This window comes from Emiliania huxleyi (genome assembly GCF_000372725.1).
Source record: "Emiliania huxleyi CCMP1516 chromosome Unknown EMIHUscaffold_136, whole genome shotgun sequence".
Classification (NCBI taxonomy): Eukaryota; Haptophyta; order Isochrysidales; family Noelaerhabdaceae; genus Emiliania; species Emiliania huxleyi.
Genome location: NW_005201231.1, coordinates 341,370 through 361,552, shown reverse-complemented (window position 1 = coordinate 361,552; position 20,183 = coordinate 341,370). Strand labels below are relative to the sequence as shown.

Below are 20,183 nucleotides of genomic sequence, written 5' to 3'. Positions count from 1 at the left end.
TATCACCCACACACCCTCACCCCCCCCCCCCCCCCCCTTCATCCCGCGGAATTTGTCGGATGCAGGCGCACGACAAGATGTTCAAGGGGGTGCCGGATTGCGGCGACAACAAGGTCAACCGGATGAAAGGCGTGACCGAGGCGCTCGACCATGAGGGTTTCGTTTGCTCGCCGCCCGACGGGGACGAGAAGAAGATCACGATCGTGGGGTGGAGCCTCGGCGGCGCGCAGGCTCAGATCGCCGCGGTCGAAATCGCCAAGAAGTACAACGCCAAGGTGCGGCTCATCACATTCGACTCGATTCTCGCCTTCACGCCCGAGTCGGCCTGCGACATTGACAAGTGCATGATCGATAAGGACGCGATCGGCGACTTCCCCGCCGCGGGCAAGATCAACTCGCAACGGTGCGTCATTCAGCGACGACGTGCGAGAGTATGGGCGAACGCCCGAGCGACAGCGCTTGCACGTGATTAATAGGTGGGTGATGGACGGCTCTTACGCGTCGATTGCCCCGTTCCTCTGCCCAATGTGGGGACTTTGGTTCTGCCCCAGCCCCGTGGGCTGCTACCCCTTCCTGAGCAAGCTCGGCGACGGCCACATCTCGGAGGCGCTGGTCTTGCGCGCCTACAACGCCGGATTGTGCCTCGGTAAAAGAAGAGAACGCATGCCGTTTCTCGCTCTGGCCCAGGTGACCCACGGCCCCCTCTGCTCGTTCCGCGCAGGACCGCCGTCCTGGGACACTTGGGGCTGCGTCGCAAAGAGCGCGCTCTTTGCATGCCTGCCGGCTTGCCTTCCTGCCCCGGGCTGCCTTCGCAAGGTGCCTTGCTGGCCAGGGGTGTGCATCTGGTGCAACAAGCCGACCTACCCGGTCGATTCCTTCGACCACTACTCGTCACACGACCGCACGTACGTGCCCAAGCAAGCGTACTGGATGCGCATCCCCGGGTACTCGTGCGCGTTCGGTTTCTGCGGCGTAATGAGCCACATGAACCAGTTCCTGCTATGGACGCTCTACAAGGGGGCGTACCAGAACGAGGACGCAGCCGGCAAGCAGCGGCCGTGCTCGACCTATTCGCCAAAGGTGATGAACCCGAAGCCCCCTAGCTAAGCAAGCGCGGGCCTTCAAGAGGGCAACATTGTCCGGCACCGGGGGGCTCCTGCCCGCCCCCCCGCCCCCCCCCCGGTCCGCCCGCTGGGGATCTGGGACGGTGGGAGTTGCGGGCCGGCGGGGCTCAGTCAGCGATGCTAGCGGGACGGGTCGGATCTGGGAGCCGCGCCCGCGGGTGTAATGGGGGCTGTCGCGGGTGCCGTTCTTTGAGGGTGGTGGCAGAGATAGGAAGAGGCATCCGCACGATGACCATGCGCTAACCCTAGGGGAAATCGCTCCGGAATAGGGTTCCCAACACCATCGGGCGGCGCCACACGGAGGGAGTCGGGTTTGCCATTGGCGGGCCGTGAGGGCGCTGAGAACTCAAGGCTGAGTTTTCGCTCCACTTTCGACGTGGCGGAGTATACTACATACTAGTCTTTGGCGCGCGTGTTCGTGATCAAGTTACAAGTAACTTACTGACGTATAGTATAGTATACCGGTATTAGAAATTTGAATTAAGAATATAGAAACAAGAAAGGACCGTCGTATACATGACACGAGCACAGAGTCGGCAGCCTGCGACGGCGCACCCCCCAGGGTCAGGGCTCTCTAGCCCGCAGCCCGATACAACCGTCCGGCCCGCTGGGTGCGCTTCTTAGCTCCCCGGCCCTGGGCGTGTGGTTAATGACCGCACGCTTCCAAGTGCTCTGAGCCCTGGTCTGACAGCCTGACAGCAAACCCGGATAGCGCCTGACAGTGCCCGACACAGCCCGATAGCTCTGACAGCACTTTCTCCGACAGCCTGACAGAACGTATCTGACAGCCTGACAGCAGAGTCTGACATCCGAGGTGATCCGGTGCTGTCAGATCCTTCCCTAACGTGACAGCCTAGCGCGAGCAAGCGTGCGTGCCTCGGCCGCTTCCTGGCCGTCGAGATGTCGTGCAGCGTTCTTCGAGCCTTCTACCCTTCTACTACACCAACCAAGGCGTCGCTGTCCAGAAGGCGTGAGCCCCACTCCTCCCCATCCGGCCGCAGCATGAGCGGCCACACTCCCCTGCCCCTGCCCAGCACCTAACGCAGCCAGCCACCATCACTGCACACCGTGCCGCGCAACCGCAGTGTAGCGTTTATACAAAAACACAGTTGAGTTGGCCTTGGCACCAGCCTTGGCGGGCGGGCACGCGGGACATGCACAGGCGCCAAGGGGCGCGGCGCCGACAATCACGGCGGTGATTGCGGCGCAGGTGGGGGGACGGGAAGTCCGTCGGCGTTGCCGGGGGCCCAAGGAAGCGCGAGGGGAAAATTCCGCCGCTGAGGGCGCTCGTGCGGCAATAGCCGGGTGGAGGGGGGAGCGTGCCGGACGGGGCGTCGTCGCGCCGTCCGATGGTCTGCTGCCCCGCGCAGCAACCGTCGGGCGACGACCCGGGGGCCAAAAACCCGGCGACGACGGCGCTCTGGATGGGGCGTGACCTCCTGCCTCCAACCTCCTTCCTTTTTGAGCAGGTGTGACGCCGCGCGAGCGACGCTCCGAGATCGCCCGAGATAGCGCGGCGCGGCCCCGAGATCGCCCGAGATAGCGCGAGATCGCCCGAGATAGCGCGGCGCGGCCCCGAGATCGCCCGAGATCGCGCGAGATCGCCCGAGATCGCGCGGCGCGGCCCGAGGCGAGGTGGATGGGTTGGGAGCGAGGGGGCGGAAGTGTTCAGTGCGGTAGATGGCGAGCTCGAGGCGCGTGAGCCGGACTTGTGAGCCGGACCACCCCCTCTTGTTCTCTGCGTTGTTGAGCCAGGACTCAACATACTCGGGCTTGCGAGTCCCAAACTGTCACTCCCCTTTCTCCCGGCCGGGGCGGGGCGCGCGCGGGGGCGGCGGGTGTGCGGCGAGTGTGCGGGATGTCTGTGGGCCCGAGAGCGATATGCCATGTCCGCCTTGCGTTGTTTCATAACATCGAAGGCTAAGCTCAAAACACAACCCCGGACCAGCGTTTATACACACACACTCACACACACACATGAGGCGCCACTCTCTCTCTCACCCCACTCTCCTCCACTCTCACCAACCACGTCGCGTGCGCGATCGCCAAAATCTCCATGAAAAACGAAAAATTGTACTCCGCGAGACCTCGAGACAGGCCATCACACATTCCCCCTCCTTGCTGATTTCCACACAGGCGGCCCAACCCTCGCCTTTCCCGTTCCGCTCGCGCTGGCCCCGCCGCATCGACGCACATGGCCGCGGGGAGCTGCACGCCCGAGCGGCGCGACGCCTCTTGCTCACGCAACCCGCCGCTCCCTCTCCGCTCCCACCATGCCTTTGGCGCCCGAGCGGCTACGCCCCCTCTCGGCCTCACAATGCCTGCACCTCCCGTTCGCAGGTGAGGCTGCTGCCATCGAGGAGCCACGAGACGCGGCCGCTGCCGCTCGTTCCCCACCCTTACACCGAGCGAACCCGCCCGATTGCCCCCACTCTTTTCCGGCGAGAGAGCGACGCAGCCCGCTCGCTTGCACGCCGCCCTAGCAAGTAGACGCACACGACGCAAAGCTGGCACAATCGGATGGCGGTCGCCTCCACGCCCTTTGCCCGCGACGCCCGCAGCGAGCGCGCGCAATGCTCATCCATATTTCACGGTGCTGACGCTCGCCCGCCGCCGCCTTCCCGCTCACAGATCCAAAAAAACTGAGCTTTCCTCGCCGCACAATGTCCCGTTGCATCGCAGCCTCCCATCCTATCTTCCAGCGTGTTGTCAACGGGGATCTCCCCCCTTATAGGCTCCCTTCCCAGCCCAAGCAGCCCAAGCCATCCATGGACTACGTGGCGAAGCAGCGCCAAGCCAACAAGCCGCCGCCGCAGGACGAGGATCCCCATCCCCCTGCCTAGCTTCCCCCTGCGCCCTCGACATCCCCCACCCCGGACATCCCCCACCCCGCACCTGTAGGCCAAGATCCCGGAGGAGATCCAACAGGTGGCCCCGTTTTGGATGATCCAGTCGTGGCTAGGCGCGAGCGTGCCGGACACGGGGATCCCCTTTCAGTTCTGCGGGCACTCCTTGAACGGTTCGGGCAAGAACGGCCCTAAGTACGCCGGGAAGGCAAACACCTATCACGCGCGTGGACAAGGCAAACGGCGGATCGCCTCCGTGCCCTCCCGACACTCCCAAAATGGGAGAGTACATTGCGATGGGCTCCTTCTTCAACGCCCGGAACAACTGTGCGTGCCCGGGCACTCTTCTCGACCGATACTATCTCGTCAAGGTGGACTGCGACTACGTGCTCGATGGCACGCATTTCGCCCCCGCTGGCTCTTACATCCTTTGCTTCTCGGCCACAGAGACCGAAGGCATCCCCTACGGGCAGGGCATTTTGCAAGACGGCTTCTGCGGCCCCTGCGGCAACTGGAAGGCGTGCGAGCTCTCCTACTGCCAGGGCGAGGACGTCATCGAAACGGGGTATTGCGTCTACAAGAAAGACCTCGAGGTGTCCCTCCGTATCACCCACACACCCTCACCCCCCCCCCCCTCCTTCATCCCGCGGAATTTGTCGGATGCAGGCGCACGACAAGATGTTCAAGGGGGTGCCGGATTGCGGCGACAACAAGGTCAACCGGATGAAAGGCGTGACCGAGGCGCTCGACCATGAGGGTTTCGTTTGCTCGCCGCCCGACGGGGACGAGAAGAAGATCACGATCGTGGGGTGGAGCCTCGGCGGCGCGCAGGCTCAGATCGCCGCGGTCGAAATCGCCAAGAAGTACAACGCCAAGGTGCGGCTCATCACATTCGACTCGATTCTCGCCTTCACGCCCGAGTCGGCCTGCGACATTGACAAGTGCATGATCGATAAGGACGCGATCGGCGACTTCCCCGCCGCGGGCAAGATCAACTCGCAACGGTGCGTCATTCAGCGACGACGTGCGAGAGTATGGGCGAACGCCCGAGCGACAGCGCTTGCACGTGATTAATAGGTGGGTGATGGACGGCTCTTACGCGTCGATTGCCCCGTTCCTCTGCCCAATGTGGGGACTTTGGTTCTGCCCCAGCCCCGTGGGCTGCTACCCCTTCCTGAGCAAGCTCGGCGACGGCCACATCTCGGAGGCGCTGGTCTTGCGCGCCTACAACGCCGGATTGTGCCTCGGTAAAAGAAGAGAACGCATGCCGTTTCTCGCTCTGGCCCAGGTGACCCACGGCCCCCTCTGCTCGTTCCGCGCAGGACCGCCGTCCTGGGACACTTGGGGCTGCGTCGCAAAGAGCGCGCTCTTTGCATGCCTGCCGGCTTGCCTTCCTGCCCCGGGCTGCCTTCGCAAGGTGCCTTGCTGGCCAGGGGTGTGCATCTGGTGCAACAAGCCGACCTACCCGGTCGATTCCTTCGACCACTACTCGTCACACGACCGCACGTACGTGCCCAAGCAAGCGTACTGGATGCGCATCCCCGGGTACTCGTGCGCGTTCGGTTTCTGCGGCGTAATGAGCCACATGAACCAGTTCCTGCTATGGACGCTCTACAAGGGGGCGTACCAGAACGAGGACGCAGCCGGCAAGCAGCGGCCGTGCTCGACCTATTCGCCAAAGGTGATGAACCCGAAGCCCCCTAGCTAAGCAAGCGCGGGCCTTCAAGAGGGCAACATTGTCCGGCACCGGGGGGCTCCTGCCCGCCCCCCCGCCCCCCCCCCCGGTCCGCCCGCTGGGGATCTGGGACGGTGGGAGTTGCGGGCCGGCGGGGCTCAGTCAGCGATGCTAGCGGGACGGGTCGGATCTGGGAGCCGCGCCCGCGGGTGTAATGGGGGCTGTCGCGGGTGCCGTTCTTTGAGGGTGGTGGCAGAGATAGGAAGAGGCATCCGCACGATGACCACGAAGGCTAATCTCCTTTATACGGCTTTAAAATCATGTGTGTGTGGTGGCGGCGGCGTGCCGTCCTCGCTCCTCCCATCCCTGACTTTACCTCTTAGCTCTTTACTTTATTATGGTCCGACACATCTAAAGTGAAAGGGTGGGGTAGGGGAGAAGTACTCTTGAGGGAAACCTTGGAGCTTGGACCGTCAGGCCCCGGGGACTGGCCAGCCCGATCAACACGACAACCTTGAGGAACACCATTTTGCGGTCCTGAGCGGCCGTCTCGGAGCAGAAGCTTCCCTGCCTCCTTAGCCATGTTGCGGTGCTCTCGCGCCATTTGGTCCACGCACTGCTCGCAAGTAAAGCGTCTTCACAGGTCGGCAGATACGGCTTTACGCCTCACCTTCGAAAGGGTGGCTGCCTACCCCAAAGCCCAGCCCGGGGCATCGATTTCTCTTGACGATTTCACTTTAAAACGCTGGTGCAGATGGGGTTTTCTCTATAGAAGTCGGAGCCTTGCGTCCAAGGAGAGGCAGCGTGCGGCTCCGTGGACTCGGCCATCTCCCGCGGGTGAGAGGGCGAGAGGAAGCATACCCGCCCTCTGAGGCGGCCGTCCGAGTCGGGGAGGCAACCACACAACCATCCTCGCGGGTGTGGGCGGCTTTCTCGGCCCGCTATGCTAAGCCAAAGTCGGCCCTCCCTCGTGGTCGGCCGCGGAGGCCCCTTAGCCCTAGCCGGAGCTAAGGGGGCCGGCTTTTTCTGCGCTAACCCTAGGGGAAATCGCTCCGGAATAGGGTTCCCAACACCATCGGGCGGCGCCACACGGAGGGAGTCGGGTTTGCCATTGGCGGGCCGTGAGGGCGCTGAGAACTCAAGGCTGAGTTTTCGCTCCACTTTCGACGTGGCGGAGTATACTACATACTAGTCTTTGGCGCGCGTGTTCGTGATCAAGTAACTTACTGACGTATAGTATAGTATACCGGTATTAGACGTGGTAATGTGCGAATGGAAACAGAGCGACGGTGGAGAACACTCAGATGCTGGCGGCTGCCGACAGCCGAGGCAGTAAAACACGAGAAGACCAAACTAGAAGGCCATACCAGTTATTACTACACGCCTCCTATGTACGTGCAACCAAGCTGCAAGGACAGGAGCGTTCACATAGCATTGTGAATACCACGCCCGTAGCATTGTGCAAGTATCGAAATTCGGCGCATCACTCGTTCTGCGGCGTGGCCTGGCCGATCCCCGCGGCCGTGCCAACGTCGGACGCGAGTGCCGTCAGCCCCGAGACCGACTCCTGCACGCGCGCGCCCGAGGCCGAGTCAACAGAGATTTGGCCGAGATCGGGCGAGATCAGCCGAATTGGCCGAGATTGGCCGACTCCTGCGCGAGGCCCGAAGCGGCGGAAGCGACGCTGCCACCGATCGCGCTGAGGGAGCTCAAGAGGCGAATTCCGCCGCTACCTCCCGCACCGTCGCCGCCGCCTCCAGCGCCGCCGCCGCCACAGCCGCCGCCGCCGCCGCCGCCACCGCCGCTACCGTCGCCGCCCTCTCCCTCTCCTCGACCCGGCCGCATCAGACGACCGATCCCGGCAGCAAGACCGCCCAGCGCCCCTCCACCCTCCCCGCTGCCGCCGCCGCCGCCGCCGCCGCCGCCGCCGCCGCCGCCGCCGCCGCCCGAAGCGGCCTCCCACCGCGCCATCGCCTCTGCCGTCTCGAGGATTCGCTCGTCGAAGATGCAGCACCTGAGCTCGGGAAATCTCGACTAATCTCGGGCAATCTCGTCGAGGCCGCTCGCCGTGCGCGCGGTACGTCGCCAGCCGCGGCTTGTCCACCGCTTGCCTGTTCACACCGGCGGCGTGTGAAGAGACGCCGTTCGCAGCCATTGCGGCGGCCGCTGGGTGGAGCTCAAGCTCGCCTAATGAATAGCTCATTAAAAGGTCATCACAAGTTGATTAGTAATCGCTGGGTGGAGCTCGAGCTCGCCGCAGCTCGCGCCGCGCGGGCGACAGCGAGACGCTGACCTAGGCGGCAATGGGAGGCGGACAGCAATGGGAGGCGGACAGCAATGGGGAGGCTGGCGTAGACAGCATGGCCTGGACAGCAGCGCCTTGGGAGGCGTCAGGAGGCATCTCGGAGGCGAGTCTCTCCGAAGTGTCTCGGAAGTGTCTAGGAGGTGTCTCGGAAGTGTCTCGGGGATCTAGGAGGCGTCTCGGAAGTGTCTCGGAAGTGGCCAAGTGGCCGCCTGAGTGGTCGCGAGGACAAGCGGCTCGTCAGATGCGCCTAGGAAGTGTCTCGGAAGTGTCTCGGAAGTGTCTCGGAAGTGTCTAGGAAGTGGTCGCGAGGACAAGCGGCTCGTCAGATGCGCCTAATTAATAGTTAATTAATCGTGAATTAAAAGTAAATTAATAGTCGCGAGGACGAGCGGCTCGTCAGATGCGCCGAGCGTCTGCACGGCCTGCGACACAGATAAAGACGACTCTCAAGAAGCGGGGCAGCTGTGGATGCTCCGTCCGAGCGCGTCTCTGCGGGGCCAGCTCGCACGAGGCGTCGAGCCGCGGCTGCGTCTCGTCCCTGAAGTCGAGCCTGCGCGAGGAGGCGGCGGCTCCTTCAGAATCAACGAGCGAGGAGGCGGTGACGGTGACGTTCAATGAATCCATTCACTGATCGATTGTTATGACGCCGAGCCTGAGCGAGGAGGCGGTGGCGACGACGCACGTGCTCAGCCGCGGCTCAAGCCACGCCTCCTGCAGGCTGCCGAGCACCTCGCCGAAGAGGCTCTGGTTGGCGGCGCGCCACAGCAGCTCGGCCACGCCGCAAGAAGACGCGGCCACGCCGCCGCCGCCGCCGCCGCCGCCGTCGCGTCCTGCGTCTCCGGACTGGCGGGCGTAATACGCGCGGATCGCCCCTGGCTCGGTGACGGGCGACCCGCCGCCGGAAGGGAAGACCGTATAGGACATCCGCCCAACCTCTGCGCTGAGGGTGTACCGAGAGAGCTCTGGCCGAGCGACGATATACTCCTCCACCTCGGCGTACGTGCGACTCGCGAGAGCTAGCGACAGCGCGTCTAGCGCGTCCGGGCAGAGCAGGTGCGCGATGTACCCCTTCAGTGCTGCGTGCAGCTCCGACGCAGCCTCACTCGAAGGCTGGTGGGAAGCTGGCGGCGGTGCGACTGGTGCCACTCTCGGTGCGGCGGCGGCAACCGGCGGCGGAGGCGAGCGCTTGACCTCACGCTCGGCCGCAGCCTCGGCCAAGAGGGCGTCGAGGCCGTCCATTGTCGGCTGGACGGCTACCGCTCAAATTGCCCCGCTCGGCCACCCCTTCGGCGTCGAGCGGGGCTAAACAAGAATCTTACAACAAAACTCCCTCGCACACAAGAATTTTGACAAGACAACTCTCTCTCACAGCAGACAGGCTCGACACAGGTGCGAACTGGCGCGTGCTAGTACTATCACCGGCACACCACCGGAGCCGCCTAAGCGACTCCGTTAAGAACGGCAATGCACTTAGCTCCGTGCACAATGCCGCTGTCCCCGCACGCTAGCTCGTTCACCGAAACAAGAATTTAGATCGGGGCAAGGGGGCGGGACGAGCCGAGGACTCGCCCTGACGGGCGAAGGAAGGGACTCTGGGACCGGAGTCGGGCGGGCGCACATGAGGCGTATCCGTGTACGTGCGTGGAGTACAGTGTTGTGTGTCCGTTAGCTCCGAGTAGGAGGGGGCGTTCTGCAGTTAAGGGGAAACCCGGTACACGGAACTAACCCTCGGAGACCAGTGTTTACTTTACGGCCCTTTCCCTGCGAACGCGCACCCCCGGGGCTAGGCCTAGGGCTCTCTAGCCCGTAACCCGATCCCGATCATCCGGCCCGCTGGGTGCGCTTCTGAGCTCCCCGGCCCTGGATGTGAGGTTGATAACTGCACTCCAAGTGCTCCAAGTGCTCCTCAACTCTCACCCCGCCGCCACGCGCCTTCACAGTGCTGTTCACACCCACCAGCTGACCAGGCGCAAACAGACCTCGGTCTGAGGCGCGCCACACCACCTTTGGCACTCGCCCGCGCCCGCAAGCCCTCGGACGCGCCCCACCCGCGCCCTCACCAACCAAGTCCCTCGCCTGAAGCACGCTGAAACCGCCAACACGGCCGATATGCGATATCACGCGAGATCTAGTCAGAGCTGACACAGCTCCATTCACACCTCGAGACCAGAGGCGACTACCACCCTCCGCGTACGGCGACACCCCGACACGCCACCTCGGCAACACCCCAACATCGGCAGGAATAATCCACGCCACGACGGCGCTATAACGCCGCCCCACCCAGACTGGACAGGCCTGCTCTCGGAGAGGGGGGCTAGGGGGCCAAATCCACGGCCACAACCCCCTAGAGGCAATGGAGCTGAGAGAAGGCGCTCGGCTGCAAGGGTAGCAGAGCACCACTCCTACGCCCACACCCCCTCAAAGACGGCAGAAACAGTCACACGCTTTAGTACATGGCCCAGCTCGCGCCATCGCCCACACTCGAGCGCTTTGCAGCGCGCGGGCTCACACTCTACTATAGGCCCCCTCGACGCCCACTTCGAGTTCTACTCAGCTAAGGGCCGCACTTGACGCTGTAAGCAGCGCGCGGCGAAGCAGTGGCGCTTGTGGTGAAACATGGGAATCTAGTCCAGGTCGGAGAGTCGTGTCATAGGAGAGGAGAGAGTGTGGAGATGTTTTGTGCGGGATCAGGCCCGAGTCCCTAGTGTCGCCGGAGCAGGTAGCGTGTGTGTGTGTGTGTGTGTGTGTGTGTGTGTGTGTGTGTGTGAAACCGCCAATGGCAGTTATCGGTTGTGCGGCCGTCGCCGCGGCTCGTCTCTGCCGCGGCGGCTGCTGCGCGCACGCGGCGGCGCCGCTCTCTCGCGAGACGGCTGGCGACGCGGCTCGCCGCCGACGTAACTCACCCTCGACCAGTGCAAGGCAGCGTGCGTGGGCTTGGGCGGCTGCGCCGAGCTCGTGGTCGTTGAATCAAACGGCTGCTGCTTCCCCGCCAGTGAGGAGTGCGTTGGCACCTCTCGCGCAAGCGACACCAAACTATTGCTGCGTGCATGCGTCTCGCCTCCGGAATCGCCTCCCCCGACTCTGCCTCCGCCGCCCACGACGCCGCCGCCCTCCACCTCGCCCTCGCCGCCGCCGCCCGCCCCTCCGCCGCCCACGCCGCCGCCGCCCTCGCTCTCGCCCTCCCCTCCGCCGCCCTCGCCGCCCCCGCCCTCATCGCCGCCGCCGCCCTTGACACCAAACGCGTTGGCGGCCTGCGACACCAGGCTCGTGGAGCTGGACTTTGCCGAGTACTGCGACGACGACCCATACAGCGACACCGGCCAAAAGCGGCTCCTTGATGACCGCATTACCGGCAATCTCACCTCGACGGACGGCGTCCGGCTGTCGCGGCTGGGCGAGCACCAAGGAGTGGTGTTCGACTTGGTCGTCAAGTTCGTTCCAGAGACGGACGCCGACGGGGAGTCTTTTGCATGCGACGACGGGTCGTGCATCTTGCAGAAGGTATGCGAGGGCGCCCGAGACCCAGGCTGCAGAACCCAGTGTGGCGCCTTCAACTACAAGGTCGCTGTTGGGACCAGGGCGACACTGGGGCTCGAGTTTGTGGTTGCGGGCACCAACACGGCGTATAGCATATTTGGCACCTACCTGTCGTGGTTCGACATAGACGGCGACCCAAAAGGCCCCCCTGCCGAAAAGGCAGAGGCACTGGCAGTCAGAGGTGCAGATGTCACGGTCGAGGACGTCATCTGCACGTCGTGCGGCAACGCCACCACCTGCAGTAATCAGGACTCAAAGAAGCTGTGGAAGAGCGAATCCCTCGGCTACGTAGAGATTAGCGCGCGAGAGCACGAGACGGACGGCTGCACAGATCGCACTCCGCTAAAGTGCCCTTCCTGCGATGGCAATCTCTCGAACATCTACGGCTATGCTTGGTCCCAGGTCGCGCTGGATTCCACGGTCTCCGTGAAGCTAATGGGCCCGTTCTCGAAGCTGTACCTGGACCTTTCGATGCGCCTGGGGAACACCCCCTCGACGAGCGCTAACAACACGCTTAGCGATCAACCAGGCTTGGCTGGTGCAGGCCTCGTCATCAACGGCCCGGGACCGCTTGTTGGCGAGTGCGTGTACGAGCCGCCGCCGCCGTTTGCACCTGGCAAGGCGCCAACGCCGCCATCTTTGCCGTCGCCACCTCCCTTGCTTCCGGTTCTTTCGCCGTCTCCACTGCCCGCGAAGCCCCCACTTCCGCCGCCGCTGCCGTCGACACCTCTACCTTCACTCCCACCGCTGCCTTCATCGCCGCCACCAGCACCGCCGCCACCACCAGGTGCGCCCTCTCCACCGCCGTCGGGCGCACCCTCACCACCACCGTCCGGCGCACCCTCGCCGCCACCATCCGACGTGCCATCGCCGCCACCATCTCCTGTGCCCTTACCACCGCCACCGTCCTTTGCGACCGGCAGCGGAAACCCAGACAATGATGCCCTGGAGCTGGACGCCGATGGGGACTACGCCTCTGGAGACGACTCTGGAGAGGACGCACAGGGCGACTTCGCATCGGGTGACGAGGTTGGCTCGGGAGATTTCAGCTCAGGTGACTATGGCTCGGGCCTTGGCGATCTCGCATCGGGGGAGAGGTCAGAGACTTCAACCGAGACGCCCTCGCCATCGCTCCCACCACCGCCACCGGCCTCTTTATCGCCGCCGCCACAGACGCACGAGCCTTTTCCTCTTCCCCAGCACAACCTGTCGAGTCGACCGATGCCGGGGATCACTGACGGCCGCCCAGGAGGGAATGCGGTTCCGATGACCGGCTATGCACCTCGGCCTCCCTCGCCCCCGCCGCCGCCACCGCCAGAGTGGTGGGCGCCATCACCGCCACTACCCGCACCGTTGCCGCCCTCACCGCCCTCGCTGTGTCCTTGCACCTCTGCGTGCTTCGGAGCCACACCCCTCTCCATGGGCTATTGCCTGGTCTCGGCCGACTGCAATGAGTCCCTGTCCTTCTCTGAGAGCACGCGATGGCGACGCTGCAGCATCGAGCAGCCACCGCCCCCGCCGCTGCCCGCTACAACTCCATACCCACCGCTGCCGCCCTCGCTGCTGCCGCCCTCGCCACCGCCGCCGCCGCCGCCCTCTCCCTCGCCGCCGCCAATAACGCCGTCGCCCTCGCCACCGCCGCTATCGCCAACGCCGCCACCGCCCACGCCGCTGCTTCCCGCTCCTCCACCACCCTCACCGCCGCCGCCTTCATCCTCGCCGCCACCGCCCTCGCCGCCGCCGCCCTCGCCCTCGCCGCCGCCGCCGCCTCCGCCGCCGCCCTCGCCACTGCCGCCCCCACCGCCCTCTCCGAGGCTGCCCTCTCCGTCGCCGCCGCCGCCCTCACCGCCCTCTCCATCGCCGCCACGCTCGCCGCCGCCCTCGCCACCGCCGCCGCCACCCCCCTTTCCCTCGCCGCCGCCCATAACGCCGCCGCCCTCGCCGCCGCCGCCCGCCCAGCCGTCGCCCTCGCCACCGCCGCTATTGCCAACGCCGCCACCGCCGTTTCCCGCGCCGCCACCGCCCACACCGCCGCTTCCCGCTCCTCCACCACCCTCACCGCCGCCGCCTTCATCCTCGCCGCCACCGCCCTCGCCGCCACCGCCCTCGCCGCCGCCGCCCTCGCCCTCGCCGCCGCCGCCGCCTCCGCCTCCGCCCTCGCCACTGCCGCCTCTGCCGCCCTCTCCGAGGCTGCCCTCTCCGTCGCTGCCGCCGCCCTCACCGCCCTCTCCGTCGCTGCCACCCTCGCCGCCGCCGCCCCCGCCACCGCCGCCGCCACCTCCCTTTCCCTCGCCGCCGCCCATAACGCCGCCGCCCTCGCCGCCGCCGCCCGCGCAGCCGTCGCCCTCGCCACCGCCGCTATTGCCAACGCCGCCACCGCCGTTTCCCGCGCCGCCACCGCCCACGCCGCCGCTTCCCGCTCCTCCACCACCCTCACCGCCGCCGCCTTCATCCTCGCCGCCACCGCCCTCGCCGCCACCGCCCTCGCCGCCGCCGCCCTCGCCCTCGCCGCCGCCGCCGCCTCCGCCTCCGCCCTCGCCACTGCCGCCTCCACCGCCCTCTCCGAGGCTGCCCTCTCCGTCGCTGCCGCCGCCCTCACCGCCCTCTCCGTCGCTGCCACCCTTGCCGCCGCCGCCACCGCCACCGCCGCCGCCACCTCCCTTTCCCTCGCCGCCGCCCACAACGCCGCCGCCCTCGCCGCCGCCGCCCGCGCAGCCGTCGCCCTCGCCATCGCCGCTAATGCCAACGCCGCCACCGCCGTTTCCCGCGCCGCCCCCACCCACGCCGCCGCTTCCCGCTCCTCCACCACCCTCACCGCCGCCGCCTTCACCGCCACCACCCTCACCGCCGCCGCCTTCACCTCCACCGCCCTCGCCGCCACCACCTGCGCCACCGCCGCCCTCGCCGCAGCCCTTGCCGCCGCCCTCGCCGCCTCCCTCGCGGCCGCCGCTGCCGTCGACGCCGCCACCCTCGACACTGCCCTCACCACCAACGCCCCCCTCACCGCCGCCGCCCTCGCCGCCAGCGCCGCCGCCACCCTCACTGCCACCACCCACAGCACCGCCCTCACTGCCGCCCTCACTGCCGTCCTCACCGCCGCCCTCACCGCCACAACCCTCGCCGCCACCGCCCTCTCCGTCGCCGCCCTCTCCGTCGCCGCCGCCGCCGCCTCCGCCGCCGCCCTCGCCACTGCCGCCTCCACCGCCCTCTCCGAGGCCGCCCTCTCCGAGGCCGCCCTCTCCGTCGCCGCCCTCTCCATCGCCGCCGCCTCCGCCGCCGCCCTCGCCACTGCCGCCTCCACCCCCCTCGCCATCGCCGCCCTCTCCGTCGCCGCCGCCGCCCTCATCGCCGCCGCCGCCGCTGCCGCCGCCGCCGCCGCCCTCTCCCTCGCCGCCACCCTCGCCACCGCCGCCCTCGCCACCGCCGCCGCCGCCGCCCTCTCCGTCGCCGCCACCCTCGCCACCGCCGCCCTCGCAACCGCCGCCGCCGCCGCCCTCTCCCTCTCCACCACCCTCGCCACCGCCTCCATCGCCTTCTCCGCCGCCGCCCTCACCCCGGCCGCCACCCACGCTCCTGTCAGTGTCCTTGCTAGAAGCGGAGCGCGCTGCAGCAACAGCAGCGCGCTCGACGGATGTGTACATGGAGAGTCGCCTGCACGTGATCCGTTGGTCGGCTGCCTCGTGCGGCTCGTGCATTGGGCCGAGCGGCGACTGCCCCAACGCCTCGCTCATAATCCATGTGGGCGACACGGTGACGTGGCTCTCCGCTGGGGACGCCGGTTACGACATTGTGAGCGGGACGCGCCCGTTCTTCGACTTTCAGTTCGCGTCGCCGTGGCTCGAGAGTGGCGCAACATACTCGTACACCTTCGATGAGCCCGGCGAGTACCCCTACTTTTGCTCGTCCCACGACTGCATGAATGCTCAGATCACAGTGACGGCACCGCCTCCGGCCTCGCCTCCGCCTCCGCCGCCACCACCATTGCCGCCGCCGCCTTTGGGTCCATCGCCCTCGCCATCACCCCCGCCCTCTCCCTCGCCGCCGCTGCCGCTGCCGCCGCCGCCGCCGCCCTCTCCGTCGCCGCCGCCCTCGCCACCACCGCCCCAGCCTCCGCCGCCGCCGCCGCCCTCGCCCTCGCCGCCGCCCTCGCCACCGCCGCCCTCGCCACCGCCGCCGCCGCCGCCGTCTCCCTCTCCGCCGCCCTCGCCTCCGCCGCCGCCGCCTTCTCCGTCGCCACCGCTGCCCGCGCCGCCACCGCCACCGTCGCCTCTGCCGCCGCCGCCGCACTCTCCCTCGCCACCGCCACACTCGCCACCTCCTCCGCCGCCGCCCACTCCTTCGCCGCCGCCGCCGCCGCCGCCGCGAGTACCCTACTTTTGCTCGTCCCCTGACTGCATGAATGCTCAGATCACAGTGACGGCACCGCCTCTGGCCTCGCCTCCGCCTCCGCCGCCACCACCGTTGCCGCCGCCGCCTTTGGGTCCATCGCCCTCGCCATCACCCCCGCCCTCTCCCTCGCCGCCGCCGCCGCCGCCCCCGCCGCCCTCTCCGCCCTCTCCGTCGCCGCCGCCGCCCTCGCCCTCGCCGCCGCCCTCGCCACCGCCGCCCTCGCCACCGCCGCCGCCGCCGCCGTCTCCCTCTCCGCCGCCCTCGCCTCCGCCGGCGCCGCCGCCTTCTCCCTCGCCACCGCCGCCCACGTCGCCACCGCCACCATCGCCTCTGTCGCCGCCGCCGCACTCTCCTTCGCCGCCGCCGTCACACTCGCCACCTCCTCCGCTGCCGCCAACTCCTCCGCAGCCGCCGCCGCCGCCGCCGCCGTCGCCCTCTCCGTCTCAACCGCCCTCGCCGCCGCCGCCCTCGCCGCCGCCGCCGCCCTTGCCCTCTCCGCCGCCCTCTCCCGCGCCGCCCTCTCCCCGTTGGCCACCTGTGCAGCCGCCACCATCAGCGCCTCCGCCGCAACCGTTAACAGTGCCTCCCTTTCCGCTACCGCCCATACCGCCCTCTCCGTCGCAGCCATCTTTGCCACCCTGGCCGTCACCGCCCCAGCCGCTGCTCTCGCCGCAACAGCGCCCTGTGCAAGCTTGCCCTTGCACTTCTGCGTGCACCGGGGCCACTGCGGTTTCACAGGGCTACTGCCTGGTCTCGGCCGACTGCACTCGCGCCGAATCCTTCAGAACGATCTGGTGGACGTACTGCTAGTAACCACGCAGCACGCTCTGCGTCAGCACTGGGCTTGAATCATTGTGTATTGTCTATCGTTTCGAGAGGATCGTGAACGAAGGCGACCTCCAGAGACGGGCGGGGGGAAACCGTAAACGCGCCCAAGAGCACACAGACTCCACGCTGCGCGGTGCAGAACAAGAACCCCAAAAGATGTGTTGTAGCTTATATAGAGAACCAGAGTACGACAGTAGCACTGTACTCTAGTTGGGTAGTAGTCTAAGTTCTAGCCTCGTACACCTCGAGGCCTAGCGGGTCTAAGTGTGGCTAGCCACGCTGGAGTGCTTGCGCGGCATCAGCGGGAGCCTCTTACATCGGCTAAGTCGGCCGTGCCCGTGGCACGTGGCACGGCCTGGGGCCGAGTTTCAGAGAGAGGCTCCCGCACCGTGATAACGATATGGCGCAGCCCCAAATTTTCTTCGCCTGCGGCGGGCGATCGATCCTCCTCATGCTCAGCAAACCAATCGCCGCCTCAGCATCCTCCTGTTCCCGGTTCTCTTTGCTGCTTCTTGAGCGGCAATCTTCGGCGACTTTATGATGTAACATACTTGACACCCCCTGGGGCCGAGACGGTGACAGGCGGGGGCGCCGTCCGTCGGCGCCGCGGAAGATGAAGTGCCCGCCCTCCATCTTCAGGATGAGCTTGATCCTGATGCGACAAACGAGGCAGGTGAGTAGGTTATCACTCTCGGCCCCGACCTCCCAATCGCTCTCACGACCGAGGTGGCGGTCCGGCGGCACGTGGCGTCGCTGTGGCGTGAGCCCGCCCGTGGCGGTAGCGCGTCAACTTGACCTCGCGCAGCGACGCATGCAGCCGCCACTCGGCCTCGCGCGCGCGCAACTCCTCGCAGAGCAGGTTGGGGCTCTTGGCCAGCTGGCTTGGCAGCCCGTGCGCCTTCAACCGCGTCGACGCCGTGTCCGAGGTGCCGTCGTCGGGAAGGGTGCCTGATCAGCGGCGCGGCGGGTGTGTGCTGGAGGGGGGGGGGAGCGCACGGGTCAGGTACTCGACGTTGGCTCGGGAGAGGTGCTCGAGGTTGTGCTTGCCCTTGATGACGCCCGGCACTAGTGACGGCTGGACCCGCCTCGTACCCGGGCAACCTCCTTAACGGCAGCACAACCGCCCGCCGCTCTGGGGCGACCTGGAAATGAGCGGCATCAAAACGTACCTCACGGAGGAGGAGTGGACCGGCAAGAGCATCCTTGTCTCCCCCGCGCTGATGACGCCGGAGGACGCGGCCCGCGGCCCAAGAAGTGTTGGATGATGACGGGCCACTTTGAGGTGCTGAAGGAGCAGCAATTCCACCTCGGCAGGGCAATGCAGTCCGCTTCCCGCCTGGGGCCGCCCATGCCCGTGACCACGATGGACGACGAAACGCTGGCGCCCGACAATTCGGTCGGCTCCCACATTGTAATCCAAGCCGGACACGACTGGGGCGTGATCGGCGTCCCGTGCCTCAAGAGTTTACCCCGCTGCAGATCCTCCGCAAGTCGATGGGCAACTTCTCGAGGCGATGGGGGCGATGAAGGCGGTGATGTGACGCCGCCGCGACCGCAACGTATGCGGAGGCCGCGGGGAGAGACGGCAAGGATAGCGAGGCGCTAAAGCCGTGTACGGCTCTTTAGCCGCTAGCATGAGAGGGCTGCCTGCCCGTTGGTCGGGGACTGAGGGCGTGACCCCTCTCCCCGTGTGCCGGTGTGTGTGCGGGGTAGCGCTTGTGCCGGCTACAGCTCCAGGGAGCGCCGGGACGTAAGGGGGTTACCCGTTTGTTACACGGTTTTACAGGGTTGCGGCGCTGAGGTCTGATGCGACAGGAGTCAGAGTACCGCGCAGGGCGCGCGCCCCCACCCCCCTGTCCCACACCGGGGACACGGAAGACGGTACGTAGACGGCGGGGAAAACGAAACGAGACACACAAAAAAGGGCCACCAGCGAGCCCCTTCTTCATCCCGCCTCGCGGAGCGCTCCGATCGCCTCCGTCACCGCTTGGCCAAGCCACGCTCGTCGTCCGTCGACATGTACTCCGGCTCGGGCTGCGGAGATGCGGTGGAGAGATGGGACGGTGACGCCACTGGTGCGGCCGACCGTTGCTCATCGGTGAGCGGAAGCGGCGGGGGTGGCACGACGAGGGGCGCCGGCTGCGGCTGGTCAGACGGCGGTGGTAGCGGCGGCGGCGGCGGCAGCGGCTCGGCGTCCTCCGCCTCGTCTCCCGACGCGGCGGCAAGATAGCTGTCGTCGGGCGGCAATGCGTCGTCGTCTGAAGCCGCCGCCGCCTCGCCTCCCTCTGCCTGCCGCACCGCCACCTCCAGCACTGCATCGGGGATCGCGTCGAGCTCCGCACTAATGGCCGCCGCGCTCGCAGCCGCCGCTGCAGTCGCAGCCGCCTGTGCCGCCTCTGCCGCCGAGTACCACAGCTGCGCGCCAGCGTTCCAACACGCCCCGCACATCCTCTGAAAGCGGTACCTGTCCCCGGGCTCGCGACTGGAGTCGAAGTAGGGCTGGCAGAGGGTCGGCGGGTCGTGTATCATCGACTGAGCGGCACACCTCGCGCCAATGCAAGGGAACCGGTGCTTTGTCGCCTGCAGCGCCGGCGCTCCATAGGGCACGCCGCGCCAGGTGTGCGGCACATACAGAGGAGCTGGGGTTGCTGAAGACGTTGCCGCCGTGGAGGCCGATGGTCCGGCGCCCACGGCTTGGTTGGTGGCCATCCCCGCAACCTCGGACGGCGCGGAGGGCAAGCCCCCCGCGCCGTCCAGCACCCCCGTCGAACACGGGGGCAGAGCGTCGAACACGCGTCGAACACGGCCGTGTTCGACGGGTGGGGGGCAACCAGTTCCGGCGCTCGGCGCATGTGTGTGTGTGTGGTTCCCAGTGTGGGATGAGCTCGGGGTACCAGCGACGCAGGCCAGCAAAGATGGCCTCTCGTGAGATGGAGTTGAAGCCGTTCTTCTTGTCGTCCGAGGCGACGGCGTGGCCCGGGTTGCGCCGCAGGTGCTCTGACAGAAGCTGCACGGCGACCTCGGCGCCGCCTGCGAGGCCCACGCCAACCTGCAGAGGGATGTTGCAGTCCTTGACGCGCGCCTCCGCCTCCTCCTCCGACATGCCCAGGCCGCCTTCCGCGAGCGGGCGGCGGCAGATTTCGCGCATGTCGTCGACAATGAGGCGGCGCGAGTCGGCGGTGCGGCCGGTAAACAGGTCGCACATGTCAGAGCTGCGGTGTTTCATGAGGACCCGGTTGGCGAGGCGGCGGATGGCTGCAGGGATGCCGATGGGGCGGGTGCCGGTGACGTTGCCCATGTCGTCTCGCTTCTCGATCCCGAGCAGCTGGAGGTCGCCCCAGAGCGCGGCGGCGCTGTCGTGCACCCTGCCCTGGTTGATGGCGGCCACGATGTCGAACAGGATCTCCCTCACGTCCGGGCCCGAGTAGTGCAGGAACTCGAGCTCCTCGTAGCTGACGCCGTCCACGGACATGGCGCGC

The 20,183-nt window shown here is 67.0% G+C and overlaps 3 protein-coding genes across 3 annotated transcripts; 1 reads left to right on the top strand and 2 right to left on the bottom strand.

Moving 5' to 3' along the window:
- Positions 1-481: 481 nt before the first annotated feature.
- Positions 482-6,002, top strand: EMIHUDRAFT_440815 (hypothetical protein; the record flags this gene model as incomplete). The annotated part of the gene is made up of 5 exons (XM_005788351.1): positions 482-646; positions 722-1,155; positions 5,097-5,217; positions 5,293-5,678; positions 5,726-6,002. Coding segments are annotated over 2 exons (551 nt in total), but the record flags the coding sequence as incomplete, so codon positions are not given.
- A 972-nt stretch (positions 6,003-6,974) lies between these two features.
- On the bottom strand, positions 6,975-9,235 carry EMIHUDRAFT_440811 (hypothetical protein). The gene is made up of 7 exons (XM_005788350.1): positions 8,603-9,235; positions 8,449-8,500; positions 8,357-8,372; positions 8,160-8,197; positions 7,896-7,938; positions 7,727-7,751; positions 6,975-7,659 (listed from the first exon to the last, which is right to left on the bottom strand). Exons 1-7 carry the CDS (start codon positions 9,187-9,189, stop codon positions 7,269-7,271), a joined length of 1,152 nt encoding a protein of 383 aa, XP_005788407.1. The 5' UTR covers positions 9,190-9,235; the 3' UTR covers positions 6,975-7,268.
- A 3,676-nt stretch (positions 9,236-12,911) lies between these two features.
- On the bottom strand, positions 12,912-20,176 carry EMIHUDRAFT_110572 (hypothetical protein; the record flags this gene model as incomplete). The annotated part of the gene is made up of 7 exons (XM_005788349.1): positions 12,912-14,957; positions 15,431-15,874; positions 15,911-16,582; positions 17,501-17,652; positions 17,701-17,789; positions 18,689-19,249; positions 19,599-20,176. 7 exons carry the CDS (start codon positions 20,174-20,176, stop codon positions 12,912-12,914), a joined length of 4,542 nt encoding a protein of 1,513 aa, XP_005788406.1.
- Between the last annotated feature and the right edge of the window lie 7 nt (positions 20,177-20,183).

Coding starts and splice junctions, on each gene's coding strand:
- EMIHUDRAFT_440811 (XM_005788350.1), bottom strand. CDS start 9,189: ATGGACGGCCTCGACGCCCTCTTGGCCGAGGCTGCGGCCGAGCGTGAG. Junction 8,501..8,602: donor GCCACCGCCTCCTCGCTCAG/GCTCGGCGTCAT, acceptor CTCCTCGCGCAG/GCTCGACTTCAGGGACGAGA. Junction 7,752..7,895: donor GCGGCGCGAGCTGCGGCGAG/CTCGAGCTCCAC, acceptor TGAACAGGCAAG/CGGTGGACAAGCCGCGGCTG.